At 40.1% G+C, this 22,495-nt stretch overlaps 1 protein-coding gene and 1 pseudogene across 1 annotated transcript in view; both read right to left on the bottom strand.

Annotated features, from left to right (window-relative positions):
• The window catches only part of LOC139479510 (uncharacterized), a 36,908-nt gene extending 29,182 nt beyond the window's left edge, over window positions 1–7,726 (bottom strand). Inside the window, exon 1 of the mRNA XM_071262355.1 lies at window positions 7,672–7,726. Coding sequence (XP_071118456.1) covers window positions 7,672–7,726 — 55 coding nt within the window. The remainder of the gene's footprint in view (window positions 1–7,671) is intronic.
• A 2,800-nt stretch (window positions 7,727–10,526) lies between these two features.
• LOC139478693 (uncharacterized) overlaps window positions 10,527–22,495 on the bottom strand; it is a 38,236-nt pseudogene continuing 26,267 nt past the window's right edge.

Genomic DNA, 22,495 nt, shown 5'->3' with positions numbered 1-22,495 from the left:
CCTGAAGTAAAGATGATGTGACCCTATGATAGAGATGATAAGACCCTGAAGTAAAGATGATGTGACCCTATGATACAGATGATATGACCCTGAAGTAAAGAGTGTATGATCTTGTAGTAAAGATCATATGACTCTAAAGTAAAGATGATGTTACCCTGGTATAGAGATGATATTGCCCTGTAGTAAAGATGATATCACCCTGGGATAGAGATGCTATGACCCTGAAGTAAAGATGATGTTACCCCGGTGTGGAGATGATATGACCCTGTAGTAAAGATGATGTGTCCCTGGGGCAGTGATGATATGACCTTGGAGTAGAGATATGAGCCTGAAGTAAAGATGATGTAACCCTGTAGTAAAGATGATGTTACCCCGATGTGGAGATGATATGACCCTGGGGTAAAGATGATGTGTCCCTGGGGCAGTGATGATATGACCTTGGAGTAGAGATATGAGCCTGAAGTAAAGATGATGTGACCCTGTAGTAAAGATGATGTGACACTGTAGTGGAGATGATGTGACCCTGGGGTAGTGATGATATGACCCTGGGGTAGAGATGATCTGATCCTGGAGCAAAGATGATATGACGCATTTATAAAACGTGTTTCGTCATCGTAATAAACCGATCTGATCTACTTACCCCATGTCAGCTGTATCCATCCCACAAGCACGACCACAACGAGTATCCTGACACCCGCCATGTTGAGCAACGAGGAAGTGAAATACCCTGTCAAACTGTGTTAAACGTTACGCTCACTGCACATCTACTGTGTGGTGTGTATACACTTGCAGCGATGTAACTCCATTGCGTATTCTTTTTTTAATTTATGAAGTTTTCAATTTATAACAGCGCTGGGTTAAGACAGATGACTTAACGACATATATTTTATGATGAGTTAGGACTCGGAAATAATATGTCCATTATCCGTAACTGAATACTACATACCGACATTGCCTTTATACACCTCGTCATTTTCACCACGAGGGACTAACCTAATATGCTATTATTTCAATTTACAAAATAGCAGACAAGTAATGATTGCAGACTAAGATGTGCATTACTACGTTACGTTTCAGAAGGAATTTCAACCAGCACTTGTGTAGCACTAACATCGTTATAATGTGTTTTCCGCACTGTCGGGAAAGGTGTGCATGTTTTAATTAAGCGCCATTTGATGATAAAGTGTCTGAGGATTGCAACACTATCGCGGCATCATAACAGTACAACATGTGTTCAGTTATACTTAAAAATATGGTATTCTTTTTAATTAAACTACGCCACTGAGGCCAGGGCGCCTAGGGTTATATTTTAGTACATGTACATGTAGGTTGGTTATTGCATATATGCAGCCATTTGGATACGCCAAATCCTCGAACAGTTCTACTTACAGATATTTTACAGAGATAACACGTTTTACTGAACATGTGTAGCGTTCGTGCACGTGTGTCGTTGTCCGTGCAGCCATTAGTGTCACCGTGCTCCTGACCCGTGAGGATCCAGATAGAGAATAGGTTGTCAGCAACTCATGCTTGCCAGAAGAGTTAACTAATGGGATCGGGTAGTCAGGATTGACGACTGAGTTGATGCACGTCATCGTATCCCAGTTTGTGTAGATCGATGCTCGCCATGTCAATCACTGGATTGTCTACTCCAGATTCGAATATTTACAGACCGCCGCCATATAGCTTAACATCCCTGGGTGCGGCGTTAAACAACTATCAAACAACTATCAAACAAACTAAGTTCTTTCCGTTAGTGCAGTCCTTTCACGTCCTCTCTTCAGTAGTGTACAAATATCACGAGAGACAAAACTATGCAAGTTGATATATGTTGTAATCAAACTCATAACCTGTCGTGATACCTTTGTTCTCAGACCAAGCTGCAATCCCCTTCTCGGAACATGTTTTCTTCATAGTCTGTGGATTAAATTACATGTTTGAACAGTATTACCGTCATATCAGAGGCAACAGCTCCACATATTTTCATAATCTGATGTTTAGTTTTGTTCAGGTGAGGTGAGGTGACGTGAAATAAGGTTTAACGTCGCGTCCAAGATTATTGCACTTATGTAGCGACGTGCATGCACGTGTACATTGTGTATGTGTGTGTGTAGCTGCTTCTATTAGTCCGGACTGATGCCGATTTATAGTGCTAGCTCACTGAGATACCATGCCGCAGTTTAACATGAATACCCCACTCAGACACAGTATACTGACTCCGTGCCGACCAGTCCTTGTTTTAGCCCCTTAATGCCGAGCGCCGGACAGGGTAACAAGAAGTACAATGTTTTAACGTCTTTTTGTATGACGCGGCCGGGGATAGGGGATCGGGGATCGAACCCCGGACCTTCAGCTCTCCGGGCGGACGCTCTACCACAAGACCACGGAGGCGGTCTAGTTTAGTTCAGAAATTATCAAGCAAACTTCGAGGTGGTTTCGCTTTTCAAATTATGTATTTTTTGTCGTTAATCTTTTGGGTATATTCGATCATTAGTGATATTTCTTTTGTATTATACTATACCTCTCAGCTTCAGATATATTTCTAAAAAGCAAATATGAACAAAAAACAACTTATTGAAAAAGAACCTGGATCAATTAAAAGCATATATTGAAGATAAGCAAAAGCGATTTAATAGTTTTGGACCATTTGTTTTGTGCGTGGATGAAGCGGGGTTTATTTGAATACGTTAAAATACGTCAGAGGGTTTTCATGATATTTAAAACACAAATTCATGGGATAAAACCCTAGGAACAGTGTTTATCCCGAGGATGGGGGTTTAAAATCTCATAAAAAGTCGAGGGTAAGTGTTTTATCTAACTTATAGACCGAAAAAAGAAACTTTAAAACATTTATTAACATGTTCATGCTTCAAACATACTTTCCATTAATCTTTGAAAGCGGGAGTAAAATATCTGTTGTCGATACTTCAGAAAGACATTCTTAAAGCATTGTGATTTATCAGTGAGTCTGTAGTTCAGTGATACACTCATTGTGCTACAGATACACTGCATGTTCGATCCGCGAAAATACAAGGGAAACATTTGTCATTTAATTTTATATACATTGTGCTCATAAGCAAAATATATTTCTAGCGAGAAACATTCATATATTACAATATTAAAGGAAGCTGTATCAATAAAATCCCCGGGATATTATAACATCCCTGTTTATGAGATTTAACCCTACGGAAGAATAATAGAATGACGTCACTGGAGGTTCATAAGTGTGTACAAATAGTTGGACAAAACAAGTCGGTACACGCAAGTTAAATGGGTTCGAATGAAAATGTTTAAATGCTGAGCTCATTTACGTGATCTGTATTCCAGAACGTCTATTTCAAATTCACAATAACTCCACAGACGCTACACAAAGGCGACCAGAAACTGTACCAGCATCACATATATGAATATTACTTTATGGTAATATTATTGTAAATAAGAAAAGGCTAAGAATTGTGGGCCCAAATGACAGTTATCTTGAGGCTGCTGTAAGGGGTTTAAAATAAGATATTAATTGGGCAAGTACGTCTAAAAAACATACACCATTGATTCAAAACTTCAGCACCATATTATATTTTTATATATTTTATCATCGTTCGTGGTACTATTTAGAGACACTAAGCTAACATCCACTGCTTTATATTCCCTCATGTACATGTATGTGACATAAGGCATGCTTACATAAAGAGAATGAGACTGTGACGGGTGCCTGAAGCGACACCATGCTACCTGCAGAGAGTCTATCAGTTCAGTTTCGAACAATAAAACACGTATGAAAACGTATTAGCGTATTAGCGTTTCAAAATATTTTTTAAAATGCCGCGATGCTACAAAACATGCATTCGATATGTAGCCAGGGCTTTCAGTGTAGCGCCCAGCACTATCACACGGCTATGGGATCAGTTTCAACAGCACGTCAACACGTAATCGGCCAAGGTCGGGACGAGCAAGAGTAACCACCCCCGCCCAAGATCGCTACATCCGACTGTGCCACCTACGTGAGAGGACGACCACAGCTACCTCAACCACATCCCAAAAACCGGACTGCGTTGAATCTTCGATCAGACCGTACGAAACCGTTAAAGAGCAGCAGATCTACGAGCAAGACGTCCTGTTCGTCGCGTCATATTGAGTCGACAACATCGTCAACAACGACTGCATTGGTGTCGTCAACACGGTTGGAGGCCTCAACTACGATGGAGATATGTCTGGTTCAACGACGAATCAAGATTTTTCCTCCGTCGAGAGGAAGGAAGAGCACGGGTCTACAGACGTCGGAGAGAACGTCATGCCGGAAACTGTGTACAGGAGATGGACATGTCTGGTGGGGGTAGCGTTAAGATGTAGGCGGCTATCTCTCATCATGGCAGGACAGGTTTGGTCCATATCCTGGGCATTCTTATGGATCAATGAAATTTTCCTACTACAAGTCCTCCCAATTGCAGCCAACGGCAACTGTGTATTCCAGCAGAACAACGCTCGATCGCATACAGCACGGATCAGACAAGAGCCTGTCTACACAACAACAACGTTGATGTTCTCCCCCGGCCCTCCAGATCCATGGATTTGAACCCGATAGAGCACCTATGGGATGAATTTGATAGACGGCTACGCCGACGTCAACCACAAACCCAGACGTTGCAGCAGTTGGCTTTTGCGTTCCAGGCCAAGTGGGGCTACCATTCCCCAGGATGTGATTCGCATATTCGTCGCTTCCATGGGCAGGAGATGTCAGACCGCTATCGATTCCAACGGGGGACATACGTGTTATTGATGGTAGCTGAACTTCACTTTTGACTTTTCCTATGTACCGATAGCTGAGGTGACTACAATCACCAAGTGTTATCTCCACAACATTTTGGCTCAATACCTTGTACGGTTCCTCGTATCCAATGTATTTTCTCACTCAAATCTGGCTTTGTGTTTGTTTTTTAATGAGTATATTAATTAATTTGCCAAATATCTGTGGCTGTAGAAGTTATGGATAAACTCATTATATAAAATCAGTATCGCTGCGAATATTTAATCAACTGGCACAGAAATGGTGATGTGGTGTGGCAGTTCGCCTACACTCATATAAATTCATAGCTTTGTTTGTAATAGATCAGTCCCATCACAAGGTTGGCGCTGTGTATACAGTTCTCGTAATGTAGTTGAGGAGTTGAGGACATAGTTGTTATTAAGATTTCAATACAGTTGATCTAAAGCATCAAAAATTTAAGAGGTTTATAAAAGACACTTCACCTCCTCCTAAGGAAACGCCCACAGTTGGTTTAGTAGCACAAACGATCACTGATTGAAATAACAACCCACAGATCAACTTGTCATCACACAAGGAATAACTGACTTTATTCGAGATAACAGTGAGTGAGTGAGTTGGGTTTAACGCCGCTTTTAACAGTATTCCAGTTATATCACGGCGTGTCAGCTTAATGTGGGAGGAAAGCCCGAAGTGATGCAGGTCTCAGACGTTTACCACTTCGGTGAAACCCACGAGCACGGGTATGGTGCTGACAAACCTAGAAACATAATCGGGGCGAACCTGGATTCGAACCCACAATCATAGGTTTCTGGCGTGCCCAAGGGACGCAACTCTGCACAGCGAATCGCGGCGCCTTAGACGACTGGGCCACCCGTGCCCCCGAGATAACAGTGAAGGAGTATAAGTGTTAAGTCATTAATGTTTCCCAGAGAAGTACTTTTAAGTACATTTGAGTTGAATTAAGTGTATTTCCATTCATCAATTCTGATAGCACTGATCCACCTCCTCATGATCACAGACACAAAATCACTGCAAAACGCAAGGGGGAAAATGACCCAAGCCCACAACTTAAACCCCGTGACTTCTACTATTCAAACTGAGGCACACAACCAATACATCAATCAGGCAAAGAAAACACTAGCTCGTGGTGAACAAAAAGCTCAGATAAAAAAATGAAGTTGATAAAAACGACAAGCAGGAGTCAAACCCACCTGCATCCTCAAATACAAAGGAGCGAAGAAACAGTTACAAAACGGGTATGTCCTACAACTCAATTAGAGCTCATCTTAGTAATCACGGATTTACTTAACAACAGTGGAAAGCAAACAGCATTTAATGTAATGCATTAGTCAGAAAACTGGTGATAAAGCTGCATGTCATTCTGATACCGAGAACTGAAGTCAGCAAAAAATACATTACCTGGGTACACCCAATACAGAAAAGATTGAAAAGTACTTATGCCTGGTAACAAGGCGGGTGGACTTATCACCCTTGTCAATGAAAGCAGTACCTCAGACACAAATGTTGGTAATCAAAGTAATCTCCTTATAACTGCCTAAAAGCACTGAACTACGCATACTTAATGTACCACATGATTACTCATGAAAAAAACACGGAAGATCAAACGCGACAAGCTCAAATGGTAATCAAAATTTGATATCCTTGGTAACTTACATGCCAACCATCCTTTGTGGGAAGACAGGAAAGGTTCGTGTTCAAATATGTTAAAGACGACAATCTCATAACCCCGAACAACGGTATTCCCACACATTGTGACATATACCCGCAACACCTGGATTTCAATTTACCTCACAATTGCCACGAAGAAACTTTCTTCATATTGCTTCCACCTGGCCATACTCACCTACATAGGTCGCCCACCACAATTAGAGGAACACCCAAATTCTCAGTCCACATGGGACTATGCAAAGGTTGATTGGCCCAATTTCAGGGAGGAATGTACATAATTCATATCTATAGAAATTGCCATAATCTCGCCTTTGCAAATTTCAGCCGTAGCTGAAAAATCAGTTAATAAAATCCCAAGAACCCGACACAACTCGTAGCATTCATAGATAATACATGTGTTCACATTATACAATGTACACGTTATCAGCAGTCAGAAATTGTATAGCCAGACATGACCGTGGTTCATTCTCCCGTACAATCCGACCGCGGCAATGTCGGACAAGGCCATTTAATGATCAAGGGGGTTCAATTTGGTTTTTCCCGGAAAGCTCACAATTTCCACGTCGATTCTCTGTACCTTTTCTTCAAATATTGTCACAGCTCTCCCACAGTTTGAAGCGATCGTTCCGCCATTACGTTAATCTACATTGCCCAGCTACATAGGTGAGGAACACCTCACTGGACACATCCCTCTCAAAACTGACGTCGTCCAATTTACGACGTCATCCAGTTGCGAGCGCATGTTTGAATCTCCAGAAATGACGTCATGATAGAACAATGCTTTATCGCGAAAGAAACGACGACATGTAATCATTAATGCCACTACGGCTGTCTGAACCTTACCCGAGTAGGCTTCCCATGAGTGAGTTTGTGAAATGTTATCCAATCTCCAACACGAAATGGGGACACAATGCCTTTCACACTGTGGTTCTTGAACCAATGCCATCTATACAAAACTAAACTCCTTGGACCTAATCAGTGAGGTGACATTTTAAATATGTTGATGCAACTCTGCCTGGTGAGTAGGTTAAACAAGAAGTAATATTGGGTGGTGAGACACTACGAGTATCCCGCTATCGACGAGTGGATACACAAACGACTCGTTTTGTGTCGGTACACTTGTAAGTAACGTCATGTCCCAATACACAATAGAAATACTAACAGATCAATATTACTGAAGTAGCTGGTGTTGATACCTATAAACTAAAGAAAATACTTACCTGTAACAAGGCTCAGACTAGCAATGAAAAGCACAGCACTGTCAAACACCGCCATTGTGGCACACTGCTGCACAGACCAGGAAGGAGAACTAGATTATGTTTCTATTTATGTGTGTTTCTATTCGAAACTATTCATTGAACAAAAGGGACTGTCGTTGATGTCGGACTGCCAGCTTCCTTTTACTATAACATTAAACATATATAACGGCCCTTAACATGCCTATAGCTATACCATTTGTGACGACAAAAGTATCGTGTGTCCACCGGGTAAAAGTAACCATGCACTGCAATGCATTAAAAGACAGGTAACTTATCGCTAGGAATAAAAGCAGCATACACTCTTCAAAACAAGAAAAGCACAGGTGGATTTTTTTAAAATTTATTGTACCTAATAAAGTCGATATATTTAATATCACAGATACAAATATGAAATGTTGGAGCTCGATAGTCACATGTTGTCGTTGTACAAAGGCATTGTAAACTGTTCATTTTCATGTCACATAAGGCCACACGGTTGCGCCGAACCCAGTATCTTGTGTGACCACCCCGGGCAGCAATCACGGCTCTGCATCTCCTCGGCACTGACTGGATAAGTGTACAAATTCTGTCCTGTGGAATTCTGCGCCATTCTAATTGTAACGCGTTGGCCAGTTGTGGGAGTGTCTGCGGCGTGTTTTGATGTTGACGTACACGTCGATCGAGTTCATCCAAGAGGTGTTCGATTGGGTTGAGATCTGGAGATCGCGACGTCCAGGGCAAGACGTTGATGTTGGCATTATGTAGGTAGTCTACCGTGACACGAGCTGTGTACGGTGGAGCGTTGTCCTGTTGAAACAGCTCCCTCTGGTGGTCAATGATTGGAAGACGGTGAGGTTGAAAAAATTGATTCATGCAGCGATTAGCTGTCAAATTTCCCTGAAAGTGTAGGATATGACCACCGACACCATGACACTACCGCCACCGAAATTGTCGAATTCACGTACATAATGTGGGACAAAACGCTCATTTCGACGACGATAAACATGTTGTCTTCCATCTCGCGGATGAAGAAGAAATCGTAATTCATCGCTAAACCACACTCGTCTCCGGTTTCTCAAATTCCAAGGCTGTAAGGTATGGCACCAACGCAAGCGTCAGGGATGATAACTTGTCTCCTCTGTCGGATTCCAGCCTCGCGATGATGGTTCCTGATATCCATCGATATCCTCAAACCAGAGATGCGTCCTGCAGTCTCCGTAGCTATGGCATTGGGACGTGGAACAGTCGATTGTAGCATCCTGTGCAGGGGTGGTAACTCTTGGTCGTCCGGTTCTCGGACGGTCTGCAGTGGGATTGAATTGTGTGTATCGGTCATAAATATCGGCGGCAAATGGTGCTGTGGTGGACGTTGAAGTGGCGTGCAACAGAAGACTGCGATTCCCCTCTTTGGATACGTTCTGTGGCGATGTTCCGATAGGCAGCGCTGAGTCTCGGCATTTTCGAACTTGAAAAATGTTGACAATGGAATGACAAATTATTGGCTTATGCTTGCCTTTATAGACTTACTACCACGAGTTACAAATGTCATAACTTGCACGTACATTTTGCTTTACTATTTTCCTCCATGAAATGTTTGAACAAGTGTGAAAACAATGCCGTTTAAGACATTGCAAATCGGAAATGGCTGCGTTTTGATCAGGCTAGCAACATTTTCCAATAACACATATCCAATTTATATACCGGATTTTTTGTGTAGTCAGGTTCAATGAACTACATACTACCTGTGCGTATTTTAAAAGAAGGGAATATATACTTCAAACAAGTGTATACAAAATTATTTCAACATTATTTAATCGATCTGTTATTTATGTTGGGGTTTTGGTGTGATATCTGCACAGTGAAAACCATATTTTCTAGAGATCATACATAAATATCTATGAATACTTTGTATAATATGTATATGTATACATGTATAACATCGATGCTCATCTTATACCGCTGATAACTGTTTGAGTATTGTAATGTTGTTGTTTTGCGTGACAGGAACCTGGTGCTTTTTGTGCCAATAAAGGGGCATCCGACGGTTGCAAAACTTGGCCTGCCAGATTGTGTACTATCGAAGTCGAAGATTGCTGCTCACCATGTCAGCTGCTGCTTTGTGTGGCCCAAATCGAGGCATGTTTACTTTCAGGCCGTCTTGAAATATCCTGAATGCTCGTGTGGAAAACAAACTTCACGTATTGATTTGAAATTGACCGACTTTTAAAACACAACATCATAAACAATATTGTTGTGAATATTTATGACACAATTTGTGCAAGGTTTATGGACATTTACGAAGCTGAAATATGGCAATATCAACAACTGTAGACTGAACGGGATATTCCTGCTACAAAATGTGAGTCTCCCCCGTGGTGAATCACCTGTTCTAATTGAACTATTGACTCAACTAAATCTGTTAATACGCTATTGTGTCACTGGATTTTGGTCGTCTAGTTTCTTTACAGGTTACTGTTGCATCTCAGGAGTACTGCTGTGCGGCGCAAGGCAACAAACAAACACTTAATTTATGTTGATCCATATAGTGTGTGTGGCGGATAACTACCCGTATGCTTATCCTTTTCAGAAAATAACTATTGCCATCACTGATTCATTTGAATGGTCTTCAATGTTGTTTTGCCTTTTGCAGTCACGGGGATCTGTTTCGGCGGATAATCGACACTGGTTATTCTCTGTGGTGGACGTTGTATACTAGTATTTACTGTAAACTTGTCAGCTTACATACATCATGACAAAGTATGTACACATGAATAATAAGTGTTTTATTCAATCTAGGCCTTTATATCAAAAAGCACATTAAACGCAGTCAAACCAAGTTGTCTCTAACTCGAATGTGTCGAATTTCTGGCTGTGTCGAACTCTTACTATTTTCTTATTATTTTAACCCGCTATTGTGTCGAACTGGATGTGTGAAATTCCCGTTAGTCTTGAAATCAGTTAATAGTCACATCAGATGAAAATATAAGTCGACCTCGAAGTTGATAATCAAGTGATAGACTATAAACATGAATATGATTAACATTACATGCATGATGTGATACAATTGCTTTCTGATGACTAGGTCAAGACGGTAATATGATCGAATCGAATGTGTCGAACCCCCCCCAAAAAAAAACAACAAAAAAAACAACAACACAACAACAACAAAAAACAAAAACAAAAAAACTATTTGTTTGATCCACAGTAGTTCGAGACAACGAGTTTAGCTGTATTCAACAAATACAATCAATTCATTTGAAAGCAAATTCTTGATATCGTGAATCACTAATCGAGGAAAAAGAAGCATGCAGGTTCGTTCGTACAGTCGGAGAAATGAAAGACTACATGTTCAAAATCACACATCAAAATATGAATAGACGTCTGATAAAGACAGTGACCATATTCCAACGGAGATGTGAAATGTCTCAGCAAACACATGTATGAGGATAATGTCAATGTTAATCAATTGGTGTCATATGGTGACAAAAATCCCCAAACCATCTTACTATGTAACAAATGTTATACTCAGGCCTACGCTCTCTTTGGAAAGTACAAAGTCTAGTACGTCTTGGGTTTCGCCTTATCCGGGACTCGAGCCATCCCTCCCTGGGTGGGGTACCTAATATAATCGCCAGCACACAAAGTGAGAGATCTAACCCACACAACCACCGAGGCTTCCACACAAAAAATTAAAGTCCGATGACTGGTAGTCTAGATCACTAACTTTGTGTACCTCTCTGAGAAGTGTAAATTCGTTCGAGATATTTCATTTGATCACTTTCTAAATCGCAATGTGTATTCACATCCTGCTATGTGATGTAAATGCATGTACGTGTGTACGGTCAAACTGAACTACGAGTTCACTCATGAGCCTGGGAGTGTACACGTAGCTTATCAAGTTTTTCTATTGTAATGTACTCATTGTTGGAAATGAAACATACCCGGTACACTTCCAGGTAACTTTATACACACTTGTGTGGAAATATGGATAACGTAACATGCAGATAAAATTATCACGAACAACATTATATCTGTGAGGCACAGAATACGTACCGCCAGGCAATCGATTATGTGTTATAAATAAATCTTTACAGTGTATTAGCTACTCTTCGTTTAGGGATTATACGTGCTATTCAAAGTGCGTCATCAAGTTATGAAAAAAACACGCATCACTGCTTGCATAACTTGGCAAACTGTATTCTTAAATATCGTCTATTTGCATATTGAGCCAAACAATCCAATTAATTGAGTGACATTATCGTTTTGAAGTCACATACCCAATGAATCAGTTTATCCTCTCGAATCCACGCAAACTGTGCTTAGCACTGAGGTTGAGGAAAAGTTTAGGGTGTTCGTCTTTCAAGGAAACATTAAAAAATATATATTCAGATACCTCATGTTTACAAAAAAAATAAATACTGAATGTGTGATTATCCCCGTTACAAAATACATCATAGGAAAATAGCACAAATATAATATATAAAAAAAACTGAAAAAAAATGAAAACATACATGTGTTTAGAAATAAAGATGTAATGACACGGAAAAAAAGACAGTAACAGCAAACAATAGTCAACAGTTCAAAACACATTAGGCAATTGCAAAAGCGACCTCACGGAATCATTTGAAAATAACACCTGTAAAGTGTTTTTAAATGATAACTACAAACTGTATACACAAGCTGTACACCGTCACAGATTAGCGTAGTTGCTGGCATTCTCCTCCATCAGCCCACAGCGACGACAGAAGTCATACAGCAACCGCACATCATCCTGCAAACGTCAAGGCCTTATTTTCATAATTATATATCTGTCATATGAAAATCTTGAGCCCCCGTTGTACTTTCGGGTGAAAGTATGTTCCCAGCAAACTATGGTGGTCGTAGGAGGCGACTGTCACTTACAGGATCTGGTGGACAGGCTCGGTGTTTCTTAGCTTGCTTTCACTGGAGGCTTGGATCATTGCACATGAAATTGGACTGTCTGGTTCAGACTGCCGTTATATAACTAGGCTATTGTTGAATGTTGCATTAAACCAGACAAACAAACAAATCAAAAGAGGGGAAAGACGAGAGGCATATGATAAGCCACGAATGGTCTGCGTACGATGATAACACAAAAGTGGGCATGTTAAACACATTAAGTCATTTTTATACCACTTTAGTTTGATCCTGATAATCTGATTACAGACCCAAGTAAACATTCATAAGGCTGTTAAGTGGTCAATATGTATTTTTAAAATGGGTAGCTATGCACGAAAATTCCCTCATTCTACAGGAAGTATCAACAATGCAACAGTAAACCTCGGAAGCAAATGTGTAGCATCACAGCGTGAGACGGGATTGCGGATGTAACCACAATAAAAGCTTTGACTGAGATATTCAGGGTTCGGATTGTCAGGCTTTGTGACATGACTGATTGCTGATTGACGGCGGGGGACGTTTTCACAGTATCATGATCAGTCACTGTTTTAATTTGGTCAAATATCTGCATGCCACCGTCATTCAGCTGGACTATTGCTGAGAGCATCCTTAAACACCAACATTCATCAGATAATAGACGGAAGAAGATAGAAAACCTGTGTAATATGAAAGCCAATACAACATTTGACGAATGTTCTGACGTGACCGACGACGTCCACACGATGATCGTCAAGGATGCCACAGAGAATGTTTCCCATGATGCCGAGAGATACAGCAGTGTTCCTGTCAACCTCTCTGAAAACGGAGCGATTGAGTGAGATGATCTCAAGATCCTAAATCAGTTCTTCGAATATACCATCGCATGTCAGATGACCTTATGCTGATGAGGAAAATGACTTGATGGCCGCAGATGTTTGCCACTGAATTACACATTGAAAATACTGTTATTCTTTTTCAGCTTTAATCGTAGGATGATTTACTGTTTGTCAATACTGAAATAAAAAGATAGTCGTCAGGGTAGATTTTACCTGTGTAACACCACAGTGGGGTGTGGTTGACACGACAGATGGTGGAGATGGGTGTTGCCAAGGATTAAGGTCCCCAAGTCTTCGAGGGTAATCGGACCAGGTATCTGAAGCATCTTCACTGATCGGGAGATGTTTGTGTTCTGTGACGGAAATCAAGGCTTCTTAATAGACACAAATAACAGAGTCACAAAATTGGGTTTAACGCCGTCTTGAAACAGTATTACTTTCAGATATCGACGCATTCGATTAATGTGGGATGACAGCTGATGAAAGTGTATAATGTCTACCTCATGTACAATAATGAAGCAACTAAGGATAATAATCATGGCGAATCATGAATTCGAACACGGATACGACAATAAGGGATGCAGAGCGTCAAAGGCGACGTATCGGTCGACTCGGCCACCCATGAAAATGCACACTCTTGTGAATTTAATATCTGAAGATGGCGTATCAACTATTAGTCAAACAAAGCAACTAAAACTTATACACAGAAACACTTTGAAAATAAGTATCCGAATTTTTAATTATTTGACAAAATGGCCACACAAATCAAATTATGCTTCTGTATCAGTTGAGGAATTGGATACTCAAACACATTTTGACACACAGTTATCAATCTTCGTCATTGGAGAAAATACCTACTGTTTTTTTTCCTTCGATTATAGTTGATAATGCGTTTTTCATTGTGTGTCAGTATATGCACGTTATTTTATAGCCTGTAATATATATGGACTACAAAGCAACACAGCTTCGTGTATAAACTCGCACCTTTGTTTCCAGTTTCAAATTCACAAGAGTAAGCCCTGAAGAAAGGTTGGTCTGACTGGTCGCTGTTATCGTTATTCCACCATACTTCCTCTTCTCATTCTCCACTCCAGCTACATCAACCTGAAAACAGAGGTAAAAGTGGACACTCGCTAATGATGTCACATTGGGTCATCAGTGAAAATATCATCTTTGTCAGTGAGATTTTACAAATGCACTTGTTTACACATTCACAATAATTATAATAATATTAACACAATGTCTTTGATACACGTAACTGCACTGTAACTTTACGTACACAGGTGTAACAGAGTTCAAGAATCTTCACATTTTGAGCAACATTACTGTCATAAAAATGTGCTACGTATTGTGGTTGTAACTTGTTGTTAGTTAATATTAAACACCCTTTGTCTCAGTAATATATGAAACATAATCCCTGTCTTTCAGTAACACTATTGATATAGAATATTAGTGACAAAACCTCTCTGTAATCACATGAAATATTATTTAAAAACAGAGTCCGTTGTACAATTCCGACTACATCATGGACATGTGTTTATCGATCACTATCAACTGGGGATGATACCAGGTGTTCACGTTTAGCTGAGCGTATCTTGCCCTACCGACGGTATGCTAGAAGCATGCCCCGTAGCACATGTACAGGTAACTAGTACTATCCCACTTGGTACCTCCAGTGGGGTGACGACGATGATGTTGTGGACGTTATTCTCCTCCACCAGTTTCCACAGCAACTTCACCAACGCAGCCGGCGGCGCAACTGCTTGCAGGTACCCGCTAACACAGGTCAGGGACTAATGTGAAAATGAACGATAAGTAGTTTCTTATTGCAGATTGGATAGGTGAAGTTTTAATAAATTTTATTCTCGGTATTAGCTAATGAAACACCTAAACCAGCATATGTGATTTATGTATATCATAGACTAAGAAAAACAGGCATTTACGAATGGAAAATATTAAAGGCCGCGCTTCTATATTGTTGCTTCTGAAGATGAATATCAATGTCGAACGAATATTTGAGTTTTGTTTTGTTAAAACTTTCAGAATAGATGTGATATAGAAATGAAACCGAATCATTTTTGAAAGCTTCACCTTATTGACCCAAGAACCCACATATCCATCATTCATACTGGTTAGTGAAGGTTCGCGCAGGGTTAATCTGACGCGACCTCCATTGCGGTTTTGTCAGATGTTCATGCAGATACGAGCGTGGGTATGGTATCAGAATAAAAGACTACTTGCAAGATTTAAGAAACAGATACGTACATGCTCATATAGAAATAGTGCCATCCTCGATTGATTGTAAGATCACATGCATATTTAAAACTCTCGTTTCATTGTTTTTATTTTTATATTATGTTTATTTAACAACAACCCGCATCAAGCATCTTATGTCCACGTACCGGACCCACGCGGACAATGAAGTCAGGGTTACCATCCACCCACATCCTGTGTCGGGAGGGAGAATCTACAACATTAATATGCTGATCATTCTACTAATGTGTATATTGTAAGAAGAAAAAAACCCAGACCTATGTCCATATTGTACATGTTCAAGATATTTACATTGTCATTAGTGATAAGTACCTCATGTATCTACTTACCATCATTTGGTTCATTTGTAAGCATCTGCAACAAAAATGATTGGTATTCATATTTTCTTTATGAAAGATGACTTCATACTTTATATATATTTAAAATAATGTAGAAATTAACACCTGGTTTCTGAAAGTGCGGTAGCTACTAGAATGTAGACAATACTCTACTGAATCATGCGGGAAATGTTCCCACCTAATTGTCATGAGATGTAGTACATGAAAATGATACAGGAAGAAGAAAGAGATGCTTTGTTGTTTTACGTAATAATATCGCAGCACCATGAAATATGTTTGTGTAAACGGTGACTTCATTCTTTGAAAATGTTTTTGGGACAATGTGAATTTTCAGAAGAACTCAATCTATTCTGCTAAGAAGGTACGTGAATAAGTGAATAATTTGTTTTGCCACAGTTTTTCACTACAGTTTGATCAGCAAAACGAGTGACAGAAAGCATAAGCAGCGGTCCATGCCATCGACATACGATTTCTATATTAAATAATTGGAAATTGAATTATAAGGAGATGGGTGCTGAACACACGTGACACCAAGATGTAATATGTTCTCTACCAGTGACAGGAAGTATAAGCGAAGGTCACCACCATCGACACACATGCATATGCAATCAGCCAATCACAATCTGTCCACCCAATTCAATGAAGGGGGAACGAAGGATGTGACATAACGACTTCTTAGTCAGGGAAAAGGTATTAAACATATAACTGAATACAAAATACGAGAGGCTAAGTATTGAACAACACTGACAGAAGGATTAATATGTTCTCTGCGGACCGACCTCTGACATCTGTCTGACAGTCCTCTCGTCCACTGTAGTGTCCATACCACAGTTGATGTATCTGTTGGTGAAGCTGTCAACGTTCAGGCTGGTGTTGCCATATTTTGTCATCTCCAGCAGGCAGTGAAAGACACACCGGTACTGCTCCTTCAGGAAAATATAGAATCATAATGCAAGATATTGGATATTAGAATTGTCTTCTGTGAATTTTGATTAGGATTAGATTTGGTAAGTGAGTGGTTATGGTTCTAAATAGCTCTATCCAAGTTAACAATATCTTCCTTCAAAGCTGCATAACTTAAGTTATAATTACAACGATTACATGTCACTTCTAGTGCTATACCTTTCTTTCAGCTATGAGCCTCGGGTGACTCACCCACTTTGAAGCGTAGATACAAATTTTGAACTACAATAGAATAAATCTGGGGCGCCTCCACCATGAAATATTTAATCACGGTGCAGTCATCTACCTTATACCTACCGGAGTCTGTATCATGTTCTTCCTCTGCCCCCTCATGGCTGTCACGTACCCGAGGACATCCACCACCCCCTCCACCAGAGCCTGGTCTATCAGGGAGTCCACGGCGATGTATGTGCCTGTACGTCCAATACCCGCGCTGAAATAGTACACACTTATTTGAACATCTGTACATAAACGTTCTATACCGATGCTGAAAAAGTCAAAGAAAAAGAACGTTCAATTCTTTATTCATGTACATGTGAAGGCCAGCGGCCCATGGTACAATATTTGGTCCATCATTGACAGTTATATGCTTAGTCTTTGAAGTCTAACATTCATAGCATTGTATATAAAAGTTGCAACATTTCTAATAACAGTTTCATTGTTTACCGCCATAAGCATATTGAATTTAGCAAGAGTAGGATGTACAAAATACTTCTGTGGTAAATACTGAAGACGAAGTTCATCATAAGCGTTACAAATTATTAAAAAATGATATTCATTCTCGACATATCTTTGGTTGCAACTATTGAAAAAAAAAGAACATGAAAGTACGTGCCTGTTCTTCCAATACCGACCATGAGGGAGGCCATGAATATGCAGCTATAATTATGTACGTCATATTTATTTACAATGGAACGAGAATCACTATTGATGTACTTTACGCATAAGTTATGATATGAGGATTACTTCTGCTCGTTATCGCTGTTAAAGTTTTCTTGCAACTGAATGAAAATTATATTTAATGCATCGGTTATGGACTATGCTTAAAACAGAGACAATTTAGGCATTTCCTCTGCTTTGCTTTCAGTGAGGCACTCCTTCGATTTACACTGACGTTTGCATTAGAGCATTCACTTTTAATACAAAATAGATGGAAGGGAATGAATTTGGTAATTAATTAAACACAATAGAGTATGACCATTGATCTATAAGAGAACATGTTCTATTTGCGTTATCGCTAGTTAAATTGAATTATTCTTGACATTTATAGAAACAGACATTGTATGTTGATCCGATGCATACACTATGCATATTGACACATAGTTGCTTACATGAGGAGTGACATGGCGATTTCGATAATATAGACCCAAAGTGAATTAGATTATATACTTCACAAATAACATGACATGACATTTCTTAACCATCGATCATTATATAACACATGAATATCATGCACCACATACTGATACCTCCTTACCAGTGAGTGAGTCAGGACTGAACGTCGCATCAGCATTAGTTTAACAAAAAAGTAACGAGAACAAATACACACACGCGCACGCACGCACGCACGCACGCACGCACACACACACATACACTCAATTGAGTCATGAACAGTTATATTTAAACACAAATTTGTCAAACACATTATGGCTTAACAATGATATTTACAACTGTCTAAAACACGGGTTACACGCTACTAGCAACTGTAGTAAGGTCACCTTGCAGGGAATCATGGGGACTTACGGTGCAGGATTTACGTCATCACTAGAGCTGGTGGTTGTTGTGCACAATACTAACCAATTCTCAGCAATGATTTGGCATAACACACTGGTTGATGATAGTTACATTGATTATGAAAGGAACTACATGCCGCACAGGGAACAAACATTTCATGGAACTTTAACCTCATGGGCAGAGCCTTCAATATTTTTGTTGATAAAAGCATCCCACAAAATGTAAAAAAACAAGTAATTAGCTCCCTCACACAGGTAAAGATCTTTCTTTCTTTACTGTTTGATAATGGTAATGCTTGACGGTGAACCTTTTATCACAAGGGATACACTGAGAAGATATTCGTGGGTAAACCGACTGTCGCCAGTACGACATCGTCGTATAACGACCTCATCATGTCCTGAATGACAACTCAAGTAGGTATGACCGGTGATTGGTTTAAGTCCGTGAGGTTTATTGATTCCAAACTGGGTTTCCCAACCGATTATAAGTCTTAACCTGTGGTTTGAAATCACTGTCGGGATAAGGAATGGGGATCAAGAGCTGATTTAGCCGCAGCATAATGTAAAGTTCTAAAAGGTCTAAAATTATGTGATGATTTAAGCGCTTTTAAGTGCCTGAAGGCAAGACAATGAATCTACAAAGATGAAGTTTCTAGAATGGTTTTGTTGTTTGACATAGGTCAAAGCTGCCAAGATAGCTTTGGCCTCAGCAGTGAAGATTGAACGAGTATCTGGGATTCTTGAGGAGTTTTGGATCCAATGACTTTGCCACCATCCTTGGACCCATTTGACTAATTTGAATGCAATTTTGTTATGAATTGCAGTGATAAATGCATGCCTTCCACATACAAATTGTCCATATTAGAGGTCATAAAAGCTCTAAGACGGAGCTTTAGAGGCCTTTGTCGTGGATAGAGAGCCCAATTTTCTGAGCTCCACCATAGAAAATGAAATGGAAAACCTATGGATCTAGTACCTCCATATCAGACCGTAATTCGATATAGTAAGAACAACTCTCTAAAGCAGTGGTACATTGTATGGAATGGTCAATCCCAAAACAAATTCAAATGGTTCAGTATGACTAATGGGTATCTAACTGCAGTTGACGAGGAGCTAATCGTTCTTTTGAGTTCCAACTTACTGGCTTTCAACTATCTACCAACTAGTGGACAAACAACGTCTCATCCTTCTGAAGAACAAATGATTAACTTATCAGGAGCCGACAAGGTTTGGTCCGTCTGTCTGTGTGACTGATGTCTACCTGCAGTGGACGAGCAGTGGTCCGTCTGTCTCTGCAACTGTCTCTCTGACCAGCCAGATGTAGTTGACGAGAGCGAGAGTGTCGGGAACACCGTGGTCAGGCCAGGAAGTAAAGTGGAATTGGACAACTGACCGACTCTCTCCAGTCTGTGGTAGAAAGGTTTAGATCTCATGATACAATAAACGCCAGAGGATATCCAAACTCAATTATCCACTCAAACATATTCTGTTGCGTCTAAACGCAATATAGCAGTGAAAATTATGTGTATGGATCGCTGAAAATTAGTGATGACGCTTAGTGTTCGCAAAAAAGGGTTGGCATGTCCTGCCCTACTGGTAGCACACACTACTCACAAAAGTTGCATAGTTTGTTCATTGTCTGACGCAACACAGCAGTACACGTGCCATGCGATGGCAAATTCAAGTCACAAAATGACTGTAAACAACATGTTATTCAGGACGTCATGCAGATACTCACTTTGCAAGACGCCACCTTCATATGTCTCAATGTAAAGTTTGCACGGCTTTGTGTGACTTCAACTTCCACCCGGAAGAGGTCTGTGTTCAAGACGCCACGTGACGGCCAATACTGTTCACATTTTACCTGAAATATTATGTTGACAATATCATACCTCTTCTCGCTGTAAGACGCTTTTACTTTTTATTGACGGGGGTATGCGCTCGGGAGGCTAGGAAGTTTGTTGACACTGGGATTTGATTTTTTAAGTCCTTCGAAATATCCCTTCTTTGATAGGAAGAACCAAACAATACTGTATATCTAAGGACATCCAGCATGCCCGACAAATATTTTCTCGTTGTAAAGCCTCAGGCGATGTTATTTGTTTTAAGTATTAACAAAATCCCCACTTCACTCAGAATGTCAAATCGTCTGTACCTCAGAAACTCCAGTTGTTATAAATTATGGTTGCTCTTGCCTACCTTACCCTCCTCCACGAGACCAGTCAACATAACTATCTGGCTGCAGGAACGTTCCCAGATCATCCTCCAGAAGTCTCCCACTGTCTTCTTATTGGGGGCTACAAAATCACACTTAACACGGGTATTGCATTGTTATAATCCATTTTGATATTTCAAGTAAGTGAACCATATACACACATTGATCGTAATTAGGTTTAGAGCATTAGTGTTTATGATGACGGCATTGATTGATATGTGAACTTAAATATCCAATACTCGCTCCCACAGAATAAAGAACAAGACTATCATTGTTGTTTTGAATTTGCCAGATTTGCCCAGCTGTGAGTCTTGTGATATGATGGTACTTTTGCATGTTTTTGTTTTAATTATGGAATCTTTGATTAAATGTATGGTTAGAATATATGACCTCGGAAGAGAAAATAGTTTGTTTACGTGGGATGTTTCAAAGCATACCCTCTAGAAAAGATATTCTATGCCAAACGCAAATGCACATGTACAATATGAACACTGAACAATTAAATTCTATGAACTGATATATTGCTTAGTGTCGAAGCTCAGGAATTTGAATAATTGAGAATTGTGTTTGCTGTTTGTAAAGGAGGGCACTCATGACAAAGTGTTGTTTTTGTTTGTTTTGTTGTTGTTGTTTTTTTGTTTGTTTATTGTGTGTGTGTGTGGGGGGGGGGGGGGGGGGGGGGGTTAGGGCGGTATTCAACATAATGTAGTGTGTGTAGATCCGAACAATCATCTACAACAAACCTTGAGCGGCGATGTAGTTTCTCCTTAGATTAAAACTCTGGAACAGAACAAAAACACTGCGATTATGTAACAAGTAAAAACGACTATTGAAGGATTTAAAACACAGAGAGAGAAACATTGATTATGTAATGTTATTTTGCACAGTGACAGTGCTGCTTTATCTGAGCTACAATTTGTGCCAAAATATAACGAAAACTACACCTACGTGCATTAGACTGGCGTTGATGTAGTCAGACCCAGGGATGTTGGGGAGAGGAGTCAGGCGAACACGGTTGTGGTCATCTGCAACAGGAAAGGAGAAACAAGGAATGTCTTAGTGTACCATTGCCAGAACATACAGAGACGCAACACATCCTAAACTACAGCTACCTTCGCTCACATGGATAGTATTCTCGGAACTTGTTTTTCCCAGTGTTCTCCGCTTTCTGGGAGTCTTCATACGGGGCCGCGAACCAAGCCGGAAGTAGCTGTGGGCAAAATCAAGCGTTTCAATAATCATGTAATACCAAGGCTATGTTTGAATAGTCTGAAGAGGAAGAAGTTTTAAGCTGCAGTTACAATTGCTGACAGGAACATTACATACTATACATGCATGAAGTTAAAGTGTTGGTTTGTCTCGGACCGGATGTTGGCTGCGTTCCTCCATGTTATATATGTACATGGCTCTGCTATACACTAGAAATAGACCCTTGAAGATCCGGGATAGAATAGGTCTTCAGCAGCCCATGCTTGCCGTAAAAGGCGATTATGCTTGTCGTTAAAGGGGACTAACAGGATCGGGTGGTCAGGCTCGGTGACTTGGTTG

The sequence above is a fragment of the Haliotis cracherodii genome, unplaced genomic scaffold (genome assembly GCF_022045235.1).
Source record: "Haliotis cracherodii isolate W230 unplaced genomic scaffold, xgHalCrac1.p SCAF_4, whole genome shotgun sequence".
In the NCBI taxonomy this organism is placed as follows: Eukaryota; Metazoa; Mollusca; class Gastropoda; order Lepetellida; family Haliotidae; genus Haliotis; species Haliotis cracherodii.
Note: the sequence above shows the minus strand (reverse complement) of the source record. Positions and strands in the feature narration are given on the sequence as shown.